This window comes from Zea mays, unplaced genomic scaffold (genome assembly GCF_902167145.1).
Source record: "Zea mays cultivar B73 unplaced genomic scaffold, Zm-B73-REFERENCE-NAM-5.0 scaffold_34, whole genome shotgun sequence".
NCBI lineage: Eukaryota > Viridiplantae > Streptophyta > Magnoliopsida > Poales > Poaceae > Zea > Zea mays.
This window is the reverse complement of record NW_023366970.1, coordinates 146,080-169,353: the sequence shown is the minus strand read 5'-3', so window position 1 is coordinate 169,353 and position 23,274 is coordinate 146,080. Positions and strand designations below refer to the sequence as shown.

The 23,274-nt window shown below is 36.2% G+C and overlaps 3 protein-coding genes and 2 non-coding genes across 5 annotated transcripts; 2 read left to right on the top strand and 3 right to left on the bottom strand.

Moving 5' to 3' along the window:
• Positions 1–678: 678 nt before the first annotated feature.
• Positions 679–5,393, bottom strand: LOC118474850 (ATP synthase subunit beta, chloroplastic). The gene has a single exon (XM_035963788.1). It carries the CDS (start codon positions 5,360–5,362, stop codon positions 3,866–3,868), a length of 1,497 nt encoding a protein of 498 aa, XP_035819681.1. The 5' UTR covers positions 5,363–5,393; the 3' UTR covers positions 679–3,865.
• Positions 1,736–22,898, top strand: LOC118474851 (ribulose bisphosphate carboxylase large chain). The gene has a single exon (XM_035963790.1). The coding sequence runs from the start codon at positions 6,123–6,125 to the stop codon at positions 7,572–7,574; it is 1,452 nt and encodes a 483-aa protein (XP_035819683.1). The 5' UTR covers positions 1,736–6,122; the 3' UTR covers positions 7,575–22,898.
• On the top strand, positions 9,054–15,213 carry LOC118474852 (cytochrome f). The gene is made up of 3 exons (XM_035963791.1): positions 9,054–11,932; positions 12,021–12,057; positions 12,259–15,213. Exon 1 carries the CDS (start codon positions 10,755–10,757, stop codon positions 11,715–11,717), a length of 963 nt encoding a protein of 320 aa, XP_035819684.1. The 5' UTR covers positions 9,054–10,754; the 3' UTR covers positions 11,718–11,932; positions 12,021–12,057; positions 12,259–15,213.
• TRNAW-CCA (transfer RNA tryptophan (anticodon CCA)) lies at positions 15,120–15,193 on the bottom strand. Its single transcript has one exon. It is a non-coding gene; the product is annotated as a tRNA-Trp (tRNA).
• On the bottom strand, positions 15,331–15,404 carry TRNAP-UGG (transfer RNA proline (anticodon UGG)). Its single transcript has one exon. It is a non-coding gene; the product is annotated as a tRNA-Pro (tRNA).
• Positions 22,899–23,274: the final 376 nt, after the last annotated feature.

The following is a 23,274-nucleotide window of genomic DNA, read 5'->3' as shown; positions in this document are numbered from 1 at the left end:
TTTATGCATACCTCTTCTGGGTTATCTATACCATACTGTATTCTCGTAAGATGATACACGCTAGCTAAAGATCCACCGGGTGCTACGTCATAAGCACATTGGGAACGTAAATAATTGTAACCATATACATATAAAATGACAGCAATGGAATCCCAATCCCCCGCTTTTATTTGTAAAGTCTCTACTCCTCGATGATCGAAGCCCAAAGACCTATGAACCACGTCATGTTTAACTAGCCAATTAGATAACCAACCCTGCTGCATTGTCTTGATCTCTCCCCCTTTGTATAAATATTTCACATTTCAAATGCAAGTTTGAAAGATTGTACTGCTCTTTTCTTTCTTTTTCTGCACAAAAGAACCCCTCCTAATTCACTAATTTGTAGGAAGATACTGAACTTTTGGATTTGAAAAAAGTTTCAGAAGATATATCTAAAGTAGATGGTGATTGATAGAGCAATTCTTGTTCGTAAGTTCCAGTGTGAGTACTGCGCCGAACATAAAGTTTGTGACGGGTAGTAAAAGATCTATTTTTCTTTTGACTTTGACATAGAGTTCGATCCTCAATTATTTCTCGCGCTATCTTCTTACGAAGTTTTGTTAGGGCATCTATAACAGCCTCTGGTTTAGGCGGGCAACCCGGCAGGTAGACGTCCACAGGAATTAACTTATCAACTCCTCGAACAGTACTATAGGAATCTGTACTGAACATGCCCCCTGTAATAGTACAGGCTCCCATAGCAATGACGTATTTCGGTTCAGGCATTTGCTCATATAATCGCACTAAAGATGGAGCCATTTTCATTGTTACCGTACCAGCTGTTAAAATTAGGTCCGCTTGTCTAGGACTTGATCTTGGTACCAATCCATAACGATCAAAGTCGAATCGTGAGCCTATTAATGAAGCAAATTCAATGAAACAACAACTGGTACCATATAGAAGGGGCCATAAACTTGAGAGTCTTGACCAATTTGAAAGATCGTTTGGTGTAGTTGAAATAACGGAATTGGAACTTGTTTGGTCGAGTAACGGAAACTCAATCAAACTCATAATTGTCTCAATGGAATCTTTTCCTTCTTTTTTTTTTTTTTCTGAATATTCAGTTAAGACCATTCCAAGGCTCCTTTTCGCCATGCATAAACTAAACCAACAACTAGGATAAGCACAAAAATGAAAGCTTCGATAAAAACGGATACACCCAATACGTCGAAACTCATTGCCCAAGGGTAGAGAAAGACTGTTTCCACATCAAAAACAACAAAAACTAGCGCAAACATGTAATAGCGTATTCGGAATTGTAACCAAGCCCCCCCCATGGGTTCTATACCCGATTCATAACTAGAAAGCTTCTCTGGTCCTTCACTAACCGGGGCTAAAAGTCCTGAAATCCAAAATACCAAAATAGGAATAAGGCTTGCTATTATTAGAAATGTCCAAAAAATATCATATTCGTGAAGCAGAAACATAAATGTACTCCCATTAATGTGGAATAGGCGGAACTGAATTAGTCAATTCAAGTTGACATTGTCAATTTATCCAGAACTTCTCTCTTTTCCTCGGTGAAACAAGAATCTGTTTTGCTCAAACCAAAGGCAAGGAGCGCTTACTTTAGCCTTTATTTCTTTTGTGATATGTCTTCCTTAAGGATTCATCCAATGTAATCCCCACTTCCCTTCTTTTTGATTTCCCTTCTATTTAGATATGATATAGACCTAATTCTTATACAAAGAAAACTCTTTCGCTTCACTTTGTCTCACTTTCTCTAGAATCTCTAGAAAAAAGAATTGCTCTACCCTTTATTTAATGATAGTCAGAGACTATTAAATAAAAAAGAAAATACTTACTACTAATTGGATTAGAACCTAATTAAAATAGGATGATTAATATATATTAAAATAGGATGATTAATATATACATCCTAATGAGGAGTAATACTAAAAAAAAGAACTCTATTTCAGAATTATGAAACAGAATATCCTGTTTTATTATTTACTCTTTCTTTTTTTTTTTCTTTCGATTTTTTCTATTTTATTTAAAGTGGATCGATTTAGATAATGTATATGATAGTAATATACTTCAAATAAAATAGGAATTCGCAAAATGGAGAAAATCGTTGCAGTCATTATAGGAAAGTATGGGAAGACTTAGAGCATATCCTATTTAAAGGAGGATGAAATTCAAATCAGGTAAGGGATCCTTCCTTCTATTGATTTGATCAAAATTCTTTTTTCTTTTCCTGTCTCTCTGATTTGCGTTTCGATGAATGAGCCTATGGTAATGCTTTTATCTCTATTCTATGGCGCAATCGACCGTCGAGTCTATAAACAAGTACTAAATAAGGAAAAGAAAACTATACTAAAGGAAACATAAGATATCCATCCTAAAATGGAAAAAAGACGTATATATTAGGGCTATACGGATTCGAACCGTAGACCTTCTCGGTAAAACAGATCAAACAGATTATTATCGAAATGATTCGAACTGTTTCAAAGACCCAACATGCATTTTTCTGCATTGGGCTCTTTCATCAACTAATGTAAAGATCAGTTAATTCGCCATAGTTTTTCTTTAGGGAAAGATAATAAGATGGCTCCCTGTGCTCTGATTGATTATTTGTCTTATGATCTATCTAGGAACAATACCAAAGTGTTTCAAAGGAGGATTACCTTGACTTAGGTCTGCCTCCGGCCTAAATTAAATCAACCTAAGTGAAATGGAGTCTCTATCGTTCCGCTGCAAGAGTTTACTATGAGACTTCATACACCTTAAAGTTCATAGAACGAAAAGAAGTTTTTTGGAGGCCCTTATCCTCATTACGCCTAGCATTGAGTGGGCTGGATATTTACCTTATCAACTAGCAAATCAATAGGAGTTCTATTTGAGTAAGCACCTTAATTGGCACCTGAATCGGACTGAACCAGCTGTTTGTCATTGTCAGGCTACTGTTCTTCTATTCTTTCGAATCCATGAAGTAAGACATTGATTTTGCAACAAGGTCAATTATGTTCATTGCATAAAAAGTTCCCTTGAAAAGCATTGGCGCACGTGTAAACGAGTTGCTCTACCGAACTGAGCTATAGCCCTTGTCAGAGATATCTTAACATATAGATAATTTCTTGTCAAGATGAATATTCTCTAATGCCAGAGGATATCCCTTTGATCCGTTTACTATATAACATAAACATACCAATAACGGAGCGGTATTGCTTATAAAAAGGATTCAATCTATAATCGATCGAAGTAATGGGGCTTCTTTTGTGGTGATAAATTGCCTACTTAACTCAGTGGTTAGAGTATTGCTTTCATACGGCGGGAGTCATTGGTTCAAATCCAATAGTAGGTAGGTAGGTAGAAAAATTACTAGATAGCATTGGACTTACTTCGCTTCGCTATCTAATAACTTTTTCTACCCTTCTTTCCTTTTTCTTTGTATCAACGAAATCTTTGGATTGTCTTCAATTGGATGGGGGAATCCAATTGACAGCCTCGACTCGTATCCTAGCTCGTCTGAGAGCTAGCTTCGCTTCAACCAATTCTTTCGTACCTTCAGCTTTACTCAAGTTAGCTTCGGCTATTTCAAGTGCCTGTTGAGCTTCTTCTGGATCAATGTCACTACCCAGTTCTGCATCATTTCCTAAAATGATGATCTCATTATTAACTATTCTTGCAAAACCACTCCACAGAACCGCCGTTAACCATTGGTCGTTCAGGAGGCGTATTCTCAAAGGACCCATATCTACAGCTGTGTTAATGGGGGCGTGGTTTGGTAATACACCAATTTGGCCACTATTAGTAGATAAAATGATTTCTTTCACTTCACAATCCCAAATAATTCGTTTAGGAGTCAGTACATAAAGATTTAATTTCATTTCTTCAATTTGCTCTCCTCTTCTAAGTTTATAGCTTTCGTGCTAGCTTCATCGATGTTCCCCACTAAATAAAAAGCCTGTTCGGGTAGGCCGTCTAATTCTCCGGAAAGGATTAGTTGAAATCCCCTAATTGTTTCTGCAAGACCAACATACTTTCCTGGAGAACCGGTAAAAACTTCTGCCACAAAGAACGGTTGTGATAAGAACCGCTCGATTTTTCGTGCTCTTGCTACAGTTAAACGATCCTCCTCCGATAATTCATCCAATCCAAGAATTGCGATAATGTCCTGAAGTTCTTTGTAACGTTGTAAAGTTTCCTTAACTCTTTGCGCAGTTTCATAATGTTCGTTGCCAACAATCCGAGGCTGTAACATAGTTGAGGTTGAATCTAAAGGATCCACTGCGGGATAAATACCCTTGGAAGCTAATCCTCTGGAAAGTACGGTAGTAGCGTCCAAATGTGCAAATGTTGTGGCAGGAGCAGGGTCGGTCAAATCGTCTGCAGGTACATAAACTGCTTGGATCGAAGTTATAGATCCCTTTTTGGTAGAAGTAATTCTTTCTTGCAAAGAACCCATTTCTGTACTAAGGGTAGGTTGATAACCCACTGCGGAGGGCATTCTGCCTAATAAGGCGGATACTTCCGATCCTGCTTGAACAAAACGAAAGATATTATCGATGAATAAAAGCACGTCTTGCTTATTAACATCTCGGAAATATTCTGCCATAGTTAGGGCAGTTAAACCAACTCTCATACGAGCTCCCGGCGGTTCATTCATTTGGCCATAGACTAGAGCTACCTTTGATTCCTCAATATTTTTTTCATTAATTACTCCGGATTCCTTCATTTCCATATAAAGATCATTTCCTTCACGAGTCCGTTCCCCTACTCCGCCAAATACGGATACGCCTCCATGAGCTTTAGCAATGTTATTGATTAATTCCATGATGAGTACTGTTTTACCTACTCCTGCCCCCCCAAACAGTCCGATTTTTCCTCCACGTCGATAGGGAGCTAAAAGATCGACCACCTTAATACCTGTTTCAAAGATAGATAATTTCGTATCTAACTCGATAAAGGCAGGCGCAGATCTATGAATAGGAAATGTTGCACTAGTATCCACAGGACCCAAATTGTCAATAGGCTCCCCAAGAACGTTAAAAATTCGTCCGAGAGTAGCTCCACCGACTGGAACACTGAGAGGAGTTCCCGTGTCAATCACTTCCATTCCTCTCATCAACCCCTCTGTAGCACTCATAGCCACAGCTCTAACTCGATTATTTCCTAATAATTGTTGTACCTCACAAGTCACATTAATTTGCTTATCGGCAGTGTCTCGACTCTTGACTATCAAAGCATTATAAATATAAGGCAACTTGCCCGGGGGAAAAGTGATATCCAGCACGGGTCCAATAATTTGATCAATACGCCCTACGCTTTTTTCTTCAATTGTGGAAATCCCGGGACGCGAAGTAGTAGGATTGGTTCTCATAATTATCACATAATTTTCAAAAAAAAAGGAATTTGTCGAAATTTTTTTTCTTGTTGAATAATGCCAAATCAAAAAAAATATCCAAAAATCCAAAAGTCAAAAGGAAATGAATTAGTTAATTCAATAAAAAAGAAAAGGGGACTCGCACTTGATTTCGTTGCCCAAGCGAATCCCATTCAATCGTTTACTTATGGAATGAATCCGTTGGAAAGTTCAATCCATTTTTTTCATATAAATTTCGCCTTTTGTGAAGGATCTGTGCCTACTCTACTTTCCTATCTAGGACTTCGATATACAAAATATATACTACTGTGAAGCATAGATTGCTGTCAACAGAGAATTTTCTTAGTATTTAGGTATTTAGATTCAAAATATCAAAGGGGAAGAACTTTAAAAATTGTAAAATAAAGATTAGGGTTTGGGTTGCGCTATATCTATCAAAGAGTATACAATAATGATGGATTTGGTGAATCAAATCCACGGTTTAATAACGAACCGTGTTAACTTACCATAACAACAACTCAATTCCTATCGAATTCCTTCCTATCGAATTCCTATAGTAAAATTCCTATAGGATAGAACGTACACAGGGTGTACACATTATATATGAATGAAACATATTCATTAACTTAAGCATACTCCTTTTTTTATTTAATGAGTTGATATTAATTAAATATCTTTTTTTTTAGATTTTTGCAAAGGTTTCATTTACGCCTAATCCATATCGAGTAGACCCTGTCGTTGTGAGAATTCTTAATTCATGAGTTGTAGGGAGGGACTTATGTCACCACAAACAGAAACTAAAGCAAGTGTTGGATTTAAAGCTGGTGTTAAGGATTATAAATTGACTTACTACACCCCGGAGTACGAAACCAAGGATACTGATATCTTGGCAGCATTCCGAGTAACTCCTCAGCTCGGGGTTCCGCCTGAAGAAGCAGGAGCTGCAGTAGCTGCGGAATCTTCTACTGGTACATGGACAACTGTTTGGACTGATGGACTTACCAGTCTTGATCGTTACAAAGGACGATGCTATCACATCGAGCCCGTTCCTGGGGACCCAGATCAATATATCTGTTATGTAGCTTATCCATTAGACCTATTTGAAGAGGGTTCTGTTACTAACATGTTTACTTCCATTGTGGGTAACGTATTTGGTTTCAAAGCCTTACGCGCTCTACGTTTGGAGGATCTACGAATTCCCCCTGCTTATTCAAAAACTTTCCAAGGTCCGCCTCACGGTATCCAAGTTGAAAGGGATAAGTTGAACAAGTACGGTCGTCCTTTATTGGGATGTACTATTAAACCAAAATTGGGATTATCCGCAAAAAATTACGGTAGAGCGTGTTATGAGTGTCTACGCGGTGGACTTGATTTTACCAAAGATGATGAAAACGTAAACTCACAACCATTTATGCGCTGGAGAGACCGTTTTGTCTTTTGTGCCGAAGCAATTTATAAAGCACAAGCCGAAACTGGTGAAATCAAGGGGCATTACTTGAATGCGACTGCAGGTACATGCGAAGAAATGATTAAGAGAGCTGTATTTGCAAGGGAATTAGGGGTTCCTATTGTAATGCATGACTACTTAACAGGAGGATTCACCGCAAATACTACTTTGTCTCATTATTGCCGCGACAACGGCCTACTTCTTCACATTCACCGAGCAATGCATGCAGTTATTGATAGACAGAAAAATCATGGTATGCATTTCCGTGTATTAGCTAAAGCATTGCGTATGTCGGGGGGAGATCATATCCACTCCGGTACAGTAGTAGGTAAGTTAGAAGGGGAACGCGAAATAACTTTAGGTTTTGTTGATTTATTGCGCGATGATTTTATTGAAAAAGATCGTTCTCGCGGTATCTTTTTCACTCAGGACTGGGTATCCATGCCAGGTGTTATACCGGTGGCTTCTGGGGGTATTCATGTTTGGCATATGCCAGCTCTGACCGAAATCTTTGGAGATGATTCCGTATTACAATTTGGTGGAGGAACTTTAGGACATCCTTGGGGAAATGCACCTGGTGCAGCAGCTAATCGTGTGGCTTTAGAAGCCTGTGTACAAGCTCGTAACGAAGGGCGCGATCTTGCTCGTGAAGGTAATGAAATTATCAAAGCAGCTTGCAAATGGAGTGCTGAACTAGCCGCAGCTTGTGAAATATGGAAGGAGATCAAATTTGATGGTTTCAAAGCGATGGATACCATATAAAATAAAAAAAAAAGCAAAATAGAAAGAGAAAAAATAAGTTAAGAAATGCAGTAATTCTTCTTTATTCCTCTAATTGATTGCAATTCAATTCGGCTCAATCTTTTCTAAAAAAAAAAAAGACTGAGCCGAATTGAAATAGATCTTGATACGATCATGAGACTTGACAAATCGAGATTCTTCTATTCTATATATCTAGAATATAGAAAGGTATAATACAATAAACAAATATAAATCAAAATATAGTATTATCGTACGATAATGGAATCAAATACGCAGTATTTACAGAAAAGAGTCTTCGTTTATTGGGAAAGAATCAATATACTTTTAATGTCGAATCGGGATTCACTAAGACAGAAATAAAGCATTGGGTCGAACTCTTCTTTGGTGTTAAGGTAGTAGCTGTGAATAGCCATCGACTACCCGGAAAGGGTAGAAGAATGGGACCTATTCTGGGACATACAATGCATTACAGACGTATGATCATTACCCTTCAACTGGGTATTCTATTCCACTTCTACTTTTTAAATTAAAGGGTATTCTGAAAGAGGTATTTCTTTTATTTTCACAATAGCTTTCTTTTGAATCCAATTTCAAGTTCGATTAGAAGGATAGAAAGGCGATGAGAATGGGAAAAGAAAAATAAAATATTTTATTTTAATGAGTTCCCCTTTTGAGTTCCCCTTTTTTGCAATTTTCTTATTATCAATTCCATTCATTTATTTTATAGAATACTTTTTTATTCTATATCTATAAAAAATCTTTATTTTGTAAACTAAAAAATACAATAGTCAATATTCCTTATAATAGATATACTTAATTATATCATAAGAATCTTAAGATATATTTCGAATAGATAGAAATAGTAAATTTGAATTGAGACACATATTCTATGACAGATTTTAACTTACCCTCTATTTTCGTACCTTTAGTAGGCTTAGTATTTCCGGCAATTGCAATGACTTCCTTATTTCTTTATGTGCAGAAAAATAAGATTGTCTAGAAACGACGGGGCCAAATTTTCTCAATGTATTTCCAGGATCATAATACAGATATTTTTTTGTGTAAGTACTATAATATGATAGGGTATGTAGCTCTTTCTACACACAAATGAAAAACGTCTATGGATGCAGATATAAGCTACGAGCATAAATGCATGCATATGCGTAGCCGACTATAGCGAGTTTTTTTTTTTAAGTGGATCCACTAATTTTTTTTGAATAGAAAGTCAATGTATCTAACCAATTATTTCACAGGAGTACTAGCTACTGAAGGCTATTTCAGAATCAAAAAAAGTAAAGTAAAAATCATTTAGCTTATTCTCTCAATTTCAATTGACCGCTACTGGATTTAGTATATCTAATATGAATTGGCGATCAGAACACATATGGATAGAACTTCTAAAAGGTTCTCGAAAAAGAGGTAATTTTTTCTGGGCCTGTATTCTTTTTCTAGGTTCATTAGGATTCTTAGCGGTTGGGGCTTCCAGTTATCTTGGTAAGAATATGATATCTGTACTTCCATCTCAACAAATTCTTTTTTTTCCACAGGGGGTCGTGATGTCTTTCTACGGAATCGCGGGCCTATTCATTAGCTCCTATTTGTGGTGCACTATTTTATGGAATGTAGGCAGTGGTTATGACCGATTCGATAGAAAAGAGGGAATAGTGTGCATTTTTCGTTGGGGATTCCCTGGAATAAAACGTCGCATCTTCCTTCAATTCCTTGTGCGGGATATCCAATCAATTAGAATTCAGGTTAAAGAGGGTCTTTATCCTCGTCGTATCCTTTATATGGAAATCCGGGGCCAGGGGGTCATTCCCTTGACTCGTACTGATGAGAAGTTTTTTACTCCACGAGAAATTGAACAAAAAGCTGCCGAATTGGCCTATTTCTTGCGTGTACCAATTGAAGTATTTTGAGTACCAATTGCAATTTTTTGCAATTGTAAGGGGATTTTCGAGTATTTATCTAAAGTAAAGGAAGGAACAAACGAGGATAAGAGAAAATTGCTTCGAATTTGTTTTGTCCAAGTGAGATATATGGCATACTATTCTTCCATTTTTATACGAAAGGCCTTTTTTTATTTCTCTATTCCACTCCATTTAGATCTAAGAAAGAACCCAATACAATGAAATTCCACTAGTATACAAAAAGAGAAATAGATACAAACACAAGGTCTCAAACCTTGTTATAGAATTTTTGCTTCAAAGAAAAGAAATATCATATATATTCAGCTTACAGATCAAAAATGAAAAAAAAGAAAGCATTGCCTTCTTTCTTATATCTTGTATTTATCGTACTTTTGCCCTGGGGAGTCTCTTTCTCTTTTAACAAATGTCTGGAACTTTGGATTAAGAATTGGTGGAATACCAGGCAATCCGAAACTTTCTTAACTGATATTCAAGAGAAAAGGATTCTAGAAGGATTCATAGAATTAGAGGAACTTTTTCTCTTGGACGAAATGATAAAAGAGAAACCGAAGACACATGTACAAAAACTTCCTATAGGAATACACAAGGAAATAATACAATTGGCCAAAATAGATAATGAGGATCATCTCCATATCATTTTGCATTTCTCAACAAATATAATCTGTTTGGCTATTCTAAGTGGTTCTTTTTTTCTGGGTAAAGAAGAACTTGTCATTTTGAATTCTTGGGTTCAGGAATTTTTCTATAACTTAAATGATTCAATAAAAGCTTTTTTTATTCTTTTAGTTACTGATTTTTTTGTTGGATTTCACTCTACCCGCGGTTGGGAACTACTAATTCGTTGGGTCTACAACAATCTTGGATGGGCTCCTAACGAGCTAATTTTCACTATTTTTGTTTGTAGTTTTCCTGTGATTCTAGACACGTGTTTGAAATTTTGGGTCTTTTTTTGTTTAAACCGTCTATCTCCTTCACTTGTAGTCATTTATCATTCAATTAGTGAAGCATAAACTCACTCATTTCATTTCCTAATATTAATCAAATTAGCATATTTCTTTTCTTCCTTTAGAAATAGAAAGAAAGCCCTTTTCCTTTTTAACAAAATTCTTTCTATTTCTACCTGCTCAAGGTATTCATCATTCTAGTACAACTATTGCAGTAGAATGACAACAGACTCGTGTATAGGGAACTAGATTAGCTTAGCTACCTATCTAATTTATTGTAGAAATTCCGGGATCCGCGATTGGACATGGAAAATAGAAAAACTTTTTCTTGGTTAAAGGAACAGATGATTCGATCGATTTCTGTATCGATCATGATATACGTAATAACTCGCACATCTATTTCAAACGCATATCCCATTTTTGCGCAGCAGGGTTATGAAAACCCGCGGGAAGCAACTGGACGAATTGTATGTGCCAATTGCCATTTAGCTAATAAGCCTGTGGATATTGAAGTTCCCCAAGCAGTGCTTCCTGATACTGTATTTGAAGCAGTTCTTCGAATTCCTTATGATATGCAGCTGAAACAAGTTCTTGCTAATGGTAAAAAGGGAGGGTTGAATGTGGGTGCTGTTCTTATTTTGCCCGAGGGATTCGAATTAGCGCCGCCCGACCGTATTTCTCCTGAGTTGAAAGAAAAGATAGGAAATCTCTCTTTTCAGAGTTATCGTCCCAATAAAAAAAATATTCTTGTGATAGGCCCTGTTCCCGGTAAGAAATATAGTGAAATTGTCTTTCCCATTCTTTCCCCCGATCCCGCTACAAAAAAAGACGTTCATTTCTTAAAATATCCCATATATGTAGGGGGAAACCGAGGAAGGGGACAGATCTATCCTGACGGTAGCAAGAGTAACAATACGGTCTATAATGCTACGTCAACAGGTATAGTAAAAAAAATACTACGTAAAGAAAAGGGGGGATATGAAATATCCATAGTGGATGCATCGGATGGACGCCAAGTGATTGATATTATACCTCCCGGGCCAGAACTTCTTGTTTCAGAGGGGGAATCAATCAAGCTTGATCAACCATTAACAAGCAATCCTAATGTAGGAGGGTTTGGTCAGGGGGATGCAGAAATAGTGCTTCAGGATCCATTGCGCGTCCAAGGCCTTTTGTTTTTCTTCGCATCTGTTATTTTGGCACAAGTTTTTTTGGTTCTCAAAAAGAAACAGTTTGAAAAGGTTCAATTGTACGAAATGAATTTCTAGATCCTGGGATTTCTTACCATCAAGTGAGAAAAAAGCCTCGATTTCTGGAATTCCTTATTTCTATCTCATGCAAAAGAAGAGGATCCAAGGCAAAGACGAGAACAATAAAAGGAACAAGTCCTTTTAGGAGGAATTGTGGGTCTTCTTAATCCTCTATTGGGCACAAGAAAAAGGCTTTTTTGCCTTTTTCTTGTGTCGATTCTTCTTGTATCGAAGTAAGAATCATTTTTCTTCTTATTTGTTTTGTCAAAGATTACTATTTATTCTTTATTCGGGTCTGTCTTTTGGACTTCCTTTGCTTAGGTTCGGGCGCGGTAGTGGACAAACAGAGGGAAAGAAGGTATGGCGGGGGACACATTTCTTGTGAGCAAATAGAATTGCTTTACTTTTTGAATTAAGTTCAACTTTGAACTTACAGAAATTTTGTAAAAAAAAATCTATACCCTCCCATGGAAGGGTGGTTTTGATTTTTAGGCTAGTTGAGTAGTTTTGATTAAGGTTTTATTAGTTTATTACTCTAAACTAAATCAACGATTTGCAGGATACTTCCTTCATGGAATAAAATACTGGATCCTCTCCCCTCTTTCTTGTTGCTTCATAAGAGTGAATCCATTTTATGGGCGAAAGGCGGGGGCTTTAAATCGACCGATGGATTGCTTCACTCACTAACATCATTAACAAACAAAAGAATAAATGGAGGGATTCCAACCATCAGAGCAAAGGTTTTCTCTTTGTTATTTTTACAAATAGAAATAGGTAACCAATTTCTAGATTATGGAACAAAACCGCGTTATAACAATAAGAATTCCGCGGGCCCTTTCCGCTCTAATCAGATAAAGGGGAGTAAGGACCCGCTAAGTTCCTACTTTTTCATGTTTACAATCTGGATCCTCCGATTACTATAGAGATGAACCCAATCCAGAATACGAACCGTAAAAGAAAACACCTATTAAACCAATCACAAGAATACCAGTTACAGTACCTATCAGCCAAAGAGGAATTCTTCCAGTAGTATCGGCCATTTCCCCTACTTTCCTCCACATTTTCTCAAGTGGTCATGCTAGAGACAAAAACAGTCATGGATAGTTATAAAGATGGTATCCTTCCAAATGGGATAAGAGAATTCTTACTACTCTCTTTCTTTCTCTCAATTGAAGAAGTAATTGGAAAATAAAACAGCAAGTACAAAAATGAGTAATAAACCCCAGTATAGACTGGTACGATTCAATTCAACATTTTGTTCATTCGGGTTTGATTGTGTCATAGTTCTATAGTTGGAATTTGGTTTATCGTTGGATGAACTGCATTGCTGATATTGATCCCAAGAAAAAAACCGTGGGTACAGCTAATCCGTGAACAGCCAGCCATCGCACTGTAAAAATAGGATAGGTTCGATCTATGGTCATTGGGGGCCTCCTAAAAGGATCTACTAAATTCATCTAGTTGTTCTAAAGAATCAAAACGGTCGGTTATTAATGGAATTCCTTGTCGGCTTTCCGTGAAATACTCGTTTGGTCGAGGACTTCCAAACACGTCATAAGCTAAACCCGTACTGACAAATAACCAACCCGCAATGAATAGGGAAGGTATAGTAATGCTATGAATAACCCAGTATCGAATACTGGTAATAATATCAGCAAAAGAACGTTCTCCCGTGCTTCCAGACATGCTGAGCTCCCAAAATTTTTATTCAAAAAAGGAATTGATTCCGTAAAAGATGGGATCCACCAGTAAATAGAAAATTACTGATATTTCATCCTTGTGAGATTGTCAATTTTGTACCAAAGGTGTATTTTGAGTATACCGAATTAGTATAGCTATCCTTCCTATGGCACAGCAATCCAGTTTTGCTTGGTCCCGAAACAGAATTCCTTTTTTCTCTTTTTTGTTCCTTGTCTATAGGAAAATTACATGTTATTCAAGGCATCAATAGAACCCCACAATTTTTTGGGTCCTACTTATTTTCATTGTCTTCGGAATAGTAGAATAATTTAATTTGGAATAGCGGCCAAGATCTTGGGAAAATCTAAGTTAATGATTAATAAGATAAAGAATTTAGGAAGGATATTCTCATATTGACGCAATACAAAGATAAGTATATGCAAAATCGATCCCTTTTTAGTTAAAGGAATTTAATTGGTTAGCATAAAATAATATCTAATAAATAGAAAATCGAATAGCGGATAATCCGTTATGAAAGAAACGGAATACATTCTTTGAAGAATCAAGATTCGTAATCAATCCTTGTCTTGTTTGTTGGATTAGGTCTAATTTTCTTGACCAAACAGCAAGCATGGAACTTTACAAGAAGAACTTAAAAGAAAAGGATAATTGAAGTAACTTTGAATCCACTTTTGTTGGGGTTCAAAAAACGAATAAAAATAAATAAAAAAAAGTAAATTTTAGGAATAGTTCCCTTTTTGAGGGGGCCCCTCGGGGGTCGTGGAATGCTTTTCTTCTCCTCTTATTCCATATGGAATACAATGAGTTAAAATTTGCTCCAAAAAGAGGATGAAATCCATCCTATTAAAAAAGAAATAATCCGAATCCGAAATAGAAAGAATTTTTTTTTTTTTTTTCAAATTCAATTCTTTATTTATCTTTTATTCCAAAATTCTCCCGAAAATCCAATTTCATTTTTCAATGGGGTTAGATGATCTAGTTCTTAATATTATTAGTTTACTTAACTGACAGATTCCACAACAAATCTCTTGATTCGGAATTAGGGACTCATGTTCCGTCTGATGAATCGATTTTCTCTTTTTTTTACACTTCTGTATCTCACTCTATCTTGTTTTTTAGTATTATCTAAAATAACCGATGAATTATGAATTTTCCATAACTTAAACTTAGGTAAGTGCTTTACCAACATATGTAGTGTAGTAAAAAAAATGGAATTGAACCCCTTCATGCTTACTATAACTAGTTATTTCGGTTTTCTACTGGCTGCTTTAACTATAACCCCAGCTCTATTTATTAGCTTGAACAAGATACGTCTTATTTGAAATGAATTGAATAGAAGAATCTTTCTTTTGGATTCTTGGTATTCTAGACTCTTTTCCACACTAATTACCAATTCTTTTCTTGGTCATTGAGATTCGTGGGTAGTTTAGACTATTATTTAGAGATAGATCGTACCTCTTTTTTTATCCCCTCGAACAAATCGAAATGATTGAAGTTTTTCTATTTGGAATCGTCTTAGGCCTAATTCCTATTACTTTAGCGGGATTATTCGTGACTGCGTATTTGCAATACAGGCGTGGGGATCAGTTGGATCTTTGATTGAGTAATATTTCTTTTTTGATTGACCTCCTCTCTGGTCTGGAGGAGGTCAAATTGGAGTTGCAATTCTACTTTGTTTTTTTTTAAGTTATTTTAGTTTCGACATAAGATATATGGAATCACGCTCTGTAGGATTTGAACCTACGACATCGGGTTTTGGAGACCCGCGTTCTACCAAACTGAACTAAGAGCGCTTTCAAAACAAAAAAAAAAAGAAAATCCTTTTCTATTCCTAACGTGTCTCACGTCCGTATAGTATCCACAAATTCAAGTTATACCCACTTTAATCGATCTCCCCACTACTGCCCATAACGAAGAGAGAATTAATAGGTAGGGATGACAGGATTTGAACCTGTGACATTTTGTACCCAAAACAAACGCGCTACCAAGCTGCGCTACATCCCTTTTCCAAATTGTTGTACAATGCCATTGTACACAATTCCTTTCTTGTTTTCCACATCGTAATTTTCTTCTATTTCTTTATCCATATAGAACTTTCTTGTCATTTCTTGTTTTTGGTCTCATATAATCAAGGAAGGGGTATAAACTAAAATCCAGTCAAATTTCACCTATAAAAGAAAGACTACTATTCCTTAGTAATGTATAGGAAGAAGGGGTCATCTTTTTTAGGGATAGGAAAATCTCGTCTATACGGTTCATTCTATATATATATAATATTTATTTTGTTTTTTTAGTTAGGAATTTCGCCTAAACAAAAGAAATACAAAGGATCTTGGGCAAGAGTATCTGATCATATATGTATTCCAATACGGAAGGAGGATTTTCAATGCGGGATATAAAAACATATCTCTCTGTAGCACCCGTGCTAAGTACTCTATGGTTTGGGGCTTTAGCAGGTTTATTGATAGAAATCAATCGTTTATTCCCAGATGCTTTGTCATTCCCTTTTTTTTAATTCTAGTTATTCCTATGCGAGAGATAGAATTCTTCGTGACATGACGAAAATTTCCCCTTTTTGAATTCTTTTTTAGTATATGAAGCAAAAAGAAAGAAAAGATGGATAAGGATTGTATTCTTTAATTATTTCTCTATGTTTTATTACTTAATTTACGAATTTCAAAAATTTTGTATTCTATTGGATTGGATTTGTTCGATAATTCGAAGAATTACAACAAAATCTTTAGAAATCACATTTTTAGTTAGGAACTTCTATGGATTTTATTCTTCTTCTTTTCTTTGGATCCAAAATAGAAGAATAAAAGAATAGGTATAAGAATTAAGTTAAGTCGATCCAAAAAGGAAAGGAGGTTCATGGCCAAGGGCAAAGATGTTAGAATCCGAGTTATTTTGGAATGTATTAGTTGTGTTCGAAAGGGTACCAATAAGGAATCGACGGGGATTTCTAGATATAGTACTCAAAAGAATCGCCACAATACGCCCGGACAATTAGAATTAAGAAAATTTTGTCGTTATTGTCGCAAGCATACCACTCATAATGAAATAAAGAAATAGGAGCATCGTGTGTTCGATTTTTCCAAAGAACAGAAAGAGTAAGAACTTCTTATTAAATATATAGAACATAGATAGAATACTAAATACAAATCAACTCATCTGATTTTAGGTAGATATTATTTCATATGTATAGAGGGTTTTTATTTTTATATATTTGGATTTTTTATATTTTTATATAGTATATTTTGATTTAATCAATTTATATAGTATATTTTGATTTAATCAAATAATATATGGACCAAAGAAAGACTACTTCTTCTGGTTCTGGATCAAAAATTAATAAAAGAAAGAAATCCATTTTTTTTTTTCAAATTTTAAAATAAGGAATAAATCATGTATATATCTAAACAACCTTTTCGTAAATCTAAGCAACCCTTTCGTAAATCCAAACAAACTTTTCATAAATCTAAGCAACCTTTTCGTAAATTCAAACAACCTTTTCGTAAATCTAAGCAACCTTTTCGTAAATCCAAACAACCTTTTCGTAGGCGTTCTCGAATAGGCCCGGGGGATCGAATTGATTATAGAAACATGAGTTTAATTAATCGATTTATTAGTGAACAAGGAAAAATATTATCTAGACGAATAAATAGATTAACCTTGAAACAACAACGATTAATTACTCTTGCTATAAAACAGGCTCGTATTTTATCTTTCTTACCATTTCGTAACTATGAGAATGAGAAGCAATTTCAAGCCCAGGCAATTTCAATAATTACTGGTCCTAGACACAGAAAAAATAGACATATTCCTCAATTAACACAAAAGTTCAATTCCAATCGAAACTTAAGAAACTCCAACCAGAATTTAAGAAACAACAATCGAAACTTAAGTTCCGATTGTTGATGTTTTATTCGAAAGACTCAGACTCATATATAAAGTAAAGTAATCCAATTTGGATTCTTGTGTTTGTTATAAGAAAGAAAAATGGGAAAAAATAAATAGTTTTTTTATTTATTGCAACATGCTCGTCGATTCCTACCACTTAATCTTAATTTATTGTATCTTCCCGGAGTTCCCTCTCCGGGAATTCGGTTTTAATTATTCCTGTATATTACTTTTTTATCCTTTAATTGATGATCCTTATTTTATTGGAAATCGTGTAAAGATTATTTGGATTTGATACAGCTACTTGTGCAAGCATTTTACGATTAAGAATCAATTCCTTCTTGGACAGATTGTGTATTAATTTACTATAACTATTGAATACGTTATATACCCGTGTTGCTGCGTTTATCCGAGTGATCCACAAACGACGAAAATCCCTCTTTTGCCTGCCTCTATCTCGATGAGAAGAAACAAAAGCTCTTCTTACTTGTTGAGTAATCACTCGATTAAGTCTTAAATGAGCCCCCCTAAAGTTTGAGGCAAATGAACGCATTTTTGTTCGTCGTCTCCGAGCTATATATCCTCGCGGAACTCTGGTCATTGAATCAAATTAACCTTAATGAATAACTAATGATTTCTCTTCTTTTAACCCTCTTTTTTCCCATTAATAACTAAACGGATTATTCCGATATATAAAATATTAATTCCAATGGCTTTTGCTACTATAACCTTCCCAACCACGATTTTTTATTCTATTTAGTTATTTCGCATAGAAATAACAAATTCTAACGATACTAAAAAAACAGTGGGTTCCATCGTTTTTATGGTTCCCTTTTAAACGGCGAGGCCCTCTCTATACACCGGAGCCCTTTCTTTCATCAAAAGGTATTGTGAACTTGTATAGTTCACATTCTTTGGCTCTACCTATCCATTATAGAGTAAATAACTCTTTTCACAATAAGAGTTATTCATACAGTGACGGTATTTAATTATGAAAGTTGGCTAAGTAGCTGACCCTTTAGTCCGTTCTTTTAAGATAAAGGAGCATAAGCCTTTTTCTTTTTATTACTATTTCCTCCGCTTAATGGATAACCATTTGTTACCAATGGGGGAATTGCTTCTTCCAATCTAGATGATTGGATTTGCACCAAAGGAAACCATAAATTCCATATACCATAGAAATCTAGGATAGAGCTTCTCTATCCTATTCATTGGTACCGATCATGGATACTTCAAAAATTTTATTATTTGTTTGAACTCATGATCTGAACGAGTCGCACATACACCCTAGCACATGTTCCTCGACGCTGAGGACATCCCTTAAGCGCGGCCGATTTTCTAGCATTTCGTATTGGCTGTCTTGCATTTCTAATAAGTTGTTTAACCGTTGGCATGTCGTATGTATATATAAAATGGATTGGTTTAGATCGATCTTAACCTGATGATTCATCATCATGAAGTATTTCTATTTTCTATAGCATAAAACCCGAATTTAGGTTTGAGATAAATTTACAAGAAATCCACCCACTACCAATCCTTAAACATTTCTGGAAACCACACTGGATCAGTATCGCAGTGCTCGTCAATCATTTCATCCCCTACAATATCGACAAGTCCATAAGCTTTGGCTTCGTCTGCTGACATAAAAACATCCCTTTCCATGTCTTCGGATACAACCCAAAAAGGCTTGCCTGTTCTTAGTGCATAAACCCTTGTGATCATTTCGCGAACTTTGTGTAACTCTTCCACTTCTAGTAAAAATTCTGGTGTCCTTGCCCGATAATAAGCACTAGCAGGTTGGTGAAGCATAATCCTAGCGTGAGGGAATGCTATACGCTTGGTGGGTTCTCCTCCAAGCAGAATGAAGGAGGCCATGGACGCGGCTATTCCGAGGCATATTGTATATATATCAGGTGTCACCGTTTGCATCGTATCAAAAATCGCCATTCCTGAGATTAGCCACCCGCCAGGGGAGTTTATAAACAAAAAAATATCGCTATTTCCATCTTCTATACTGAGATATACCATCAGACCTGTAATATGATTTGTGATCTCGCAACGAATCTCTTGACCTAAAAAAAGTGTCCTTTCTCGATACATAACATTGTATAAGTCAACCCAAGTCGCTTCTTCATCTCCGGGAATCCGGTAAGGTACTTTTGGAACACCAATGGGCATATTAGATTAATATTATTAAATTTAAGTAAAAAAACTACACTTTAATATGGAAACGTAAGAATGGAAGAGAAAGAAAGAATCCGCAGTTTATTATCTTCATTTTTTTTTTCTTATTCTATAAGAATACTATAGATTCTATTAATACATAGATTGAAATATTCTACATATAAGGAAGGTAAAACAGATTGAATAAAGAAAAAAGAATCCGTGATTTGAATGATAAACAAAGAGGGATGAAGGATCTATTCTTCGTTTTTCCAAATAGCCCAAGCTACCCATTGCATATTGGCACTTATCGAGTATAGAATAGATCTGCTTCTCTTTCTTCTTACAAACAGAATTGGCTTGTTATTTTTAATGGAATGAAATAAATATTCACGCTTTCTGACATAGAATCCCCTAGAAGGGTTAGGTACATAGAATAAGTATGGATAGTCTTTTCCAATGCGATAAAATAAAGCGACATCGTGTCTATTTTTCTTTGCTAAAGGGGTATTTCCATGGGTTTGCCTTGGTATCGTGTTCATACTGTCGTATTGAATGATCCGGGTCGATTGCTTTCGGTGCATATAATGCACACAGCTCTAGTTTCTGGTTGGGCTGGTTCGATGGCTTTATACGAATTAGCGGTTTTTGATCCCTCTGATCCTGTTCTGGATCCAATGTGGAGACAAGGTATGTTCGTCATCCCCTTCATGACTCGTTTAGGAATAACGAATTCGTGGGGTGGTTGGAGTATTTCAGGAGGAACTGTAACGAATCCGGGTATTTGGAGTTATGAAGGTGTGGCAGGTGCGCATATTGTGTTTTCTGGCTTGTGTTTCTTGGCAGCTATCTGGCATTGGGTATATTGGGACCTAGAAATATTCTGTGATGAGCGGACGGGAAAACCTTCTTTGGATTTGCCCAAGATCTTTGGAATTCATTTATTTCTTGCAGGGGTGGCTTGTTTTGGCTTTGGTGCATTTCATGTAACGGGTTTATATGGCCCTGGGATATGGGTGTCCGATCCTTACGGACTCACTGGAAAAGTACAAGCTGTAAATCCTGCGTGGGGTGCAGAAGGTTTTGATCCTTTCGTTCCGGGAGGAATAGCTTCGCATCATATTGCTGCGGGTACTTTGGGCATATTAGCGGGCCTATTCCATCTAAGTGTCCGTCCGCCTCAACGTCTATACAAAGGGTTACGTATGGGCAATATTGAAACTGTACTTTCCAGTAGTATCGCTGCTGTTTTTTTTGCTGCTTTCGTAGTTGCCGGAACTATGTGGTATGGATCAGCAACTACCCCAATCGAATTATTTGGGCCTACTCGTTATCAGTGGGATCAGGGATACTTTCAGCAAGAAATATATCGAAGAGTTAGCGATGGGTTAGCCGAAAATCTTAGTTTATCAGAAGCTTGGTCTAAAATTCCCGAAAAATTAGCCTTTTATGATTATATTGGTAATAATCCGGCAAAGGGGGGATTATTCAGAGCAGGCTCAATGGACAATGGGGATGGCATAGCTGTTGGATGGTTAGGACATCCCGTCTTTAGAGATAAAGAAGGACGCGAGCTTTTTGTACGTCGTATGCCTACTTTTTTTGAAACATTTCCGGTCGTTTTGGTAGATGAAGAGGGAATTGTGAGAGCGGACGTTCCTTTTAGAAGAGCAGAATCCAAATATAGTGTTGAACAAGTAGGCGTAACGGTGGAGTTCTATGGTGGCGAACTTAATGGAGTAAGTTATTCTGATCCTGCTACTGTAAAAAAATATGCGCGGCGTGCTCAATTAGGGGAAATTTTTGAATTAGATCGAGCTACTTTGAAATCAGATGGTGTTTTTCGCAGCAGTCCAAGGGGTTGGTTCACTTTTGGTCATGCTACCTTTGCTTTGCTCTTCTTTTTCGGACACATTTGGCATGGCGCTCGAACCTTGTTCCGAGATGTTTTTGCTGGTATTGATCCAGACTTGGATGCTCAAGTGGAATTTGGAACATTCCAAAAAGTTGGAGATCCAACTACAAGGAGACAGGCAGCCTGATACCACATTGCTATGGTATCTTTCACCTCCATTTTTTGTTTGATTTGACATGAGGAACATCTCCTGTCCTTTCTTTGACTCTTTTTCTTTTTTTATATGGGAAATGATCCCAAATGATAAGTGAATAGGTGTGGAAGTTATAATTGTAAATAAACCAGGATCGAATCTATGGAAGCATTGGTTTATACGTTCCTTTTAGTTTCGACTTTAGGGATAATTTTTTTCGCTATCTTCTTCCGAGAACCACCTAAGGTTCCGACTAAGAAATGAAATAATTTAATTGAAGTAAGAAGTCCCCCGGAGGGGAGACTTCTTACTTCAATTAGTCCCCATGTTCTTCGAATGGATCTCTTAATTGTTGAGAGGGTTGCCCAAACGCGGTATATAAGGCATACCCAGTAAAGCTTACAAGTAAACCAGATATGGAGATGGCGACTAAAGTTGCTGTTTCCATTTTTATAGAATTTCAAGATTACAATGGATCTATGAAAAGATCGTGTATTTACAACTACAACGGAATAGTATACAAAGTCAACACCAATGATTAAATAGAATTTATGGCTACACAAACCGTTGAAGATAGTTCTAGACCTAAGCCAAAACGGACTGGCGCAGGTAGTTTATTGAAACCCTTGAATTCGGAATATGGGAAAGTTGCTCCGGGTTGGGGGACTACTCCTTTTATGGGGGTCGCAATGGCTTTATTCGCGATATTCCTATCTATAATTTTAGAAATTTATAATTCTTCTGTTTTACTGGACGGAATTTTAACGAATTAGGTTTCTACTAACTAAAACTATGACTTCATAGTTTTTCCATCCAAAAAAAGCCTTTCTACTTTAAGCTCCACATTTCTAGACATTCTGGTAGTTCGACCGTGGATTTTTTTGTTTTGGTATCTCTGGAATATGAGTGTGTGACTTGTTAGAATTGATCCTATTGATAATACATAGAAGGGGCCTGTTATCTCTATCAAGATGATTCTAATTCGTCAGATATTATTTATTCTAGTATCTGGAACACGAAATACATAGAGTGGATCAAAAAAAAAAGGAACTATGATTCATACTCACTATTTAGACCTCGCAACCAGACTTAAAAAAAAAATGAAGTAGTTCTTAATAAAAAAAGAAATTTTCTTCCTTCCAATTTTGTTTGCCCAAAAGAGAACTCTTTTCTCTTTCAATAAATGATCATCAAGCGGTTCTTATTCGAAGAACCCTTGCCTTTTGTTTATCTTGAGACTGAATCATCGTGGCTCTAGTATGAATCTAAGGTTTTAATTGAACTGATTCATAGGATCGCAACAAGATAATTTCTATCAGAAAACCACTAGAAATTTTGATTTTATTTTTTGACTAGTCAAAAAATAAAATCAATAAAAAATAGGGAAGAGAAAAGTCAAGAGGCCTCTAATGATCAACATAAGGGAAAGAAAGACAGATGAGCCAACTTGAGATTTTTTGGCATTATTATCACAAAGAAGAAATTCTGGATTTTTCTTATTTCATATCTTCAAGGCAAATCGATCCAATACCGTGGCTGATGGAGTTTTGAACCCTTTTTTTCTAATATCCGTTGAAAATTTGTGTATTTCTGCTTGAGCCGTACGAGATGAAATTTTCATATACGGTTCTCGGAGGGGGAGTCGGGCTAGTTACCTATCTCAATAAAGTATATGATTGGTTTGAAGAACGTCTTGAGATTCAGGCAATTGCAGATGATATAACTAGTAAATATGTTCCTCCTCATGTCAACATATTTTATTG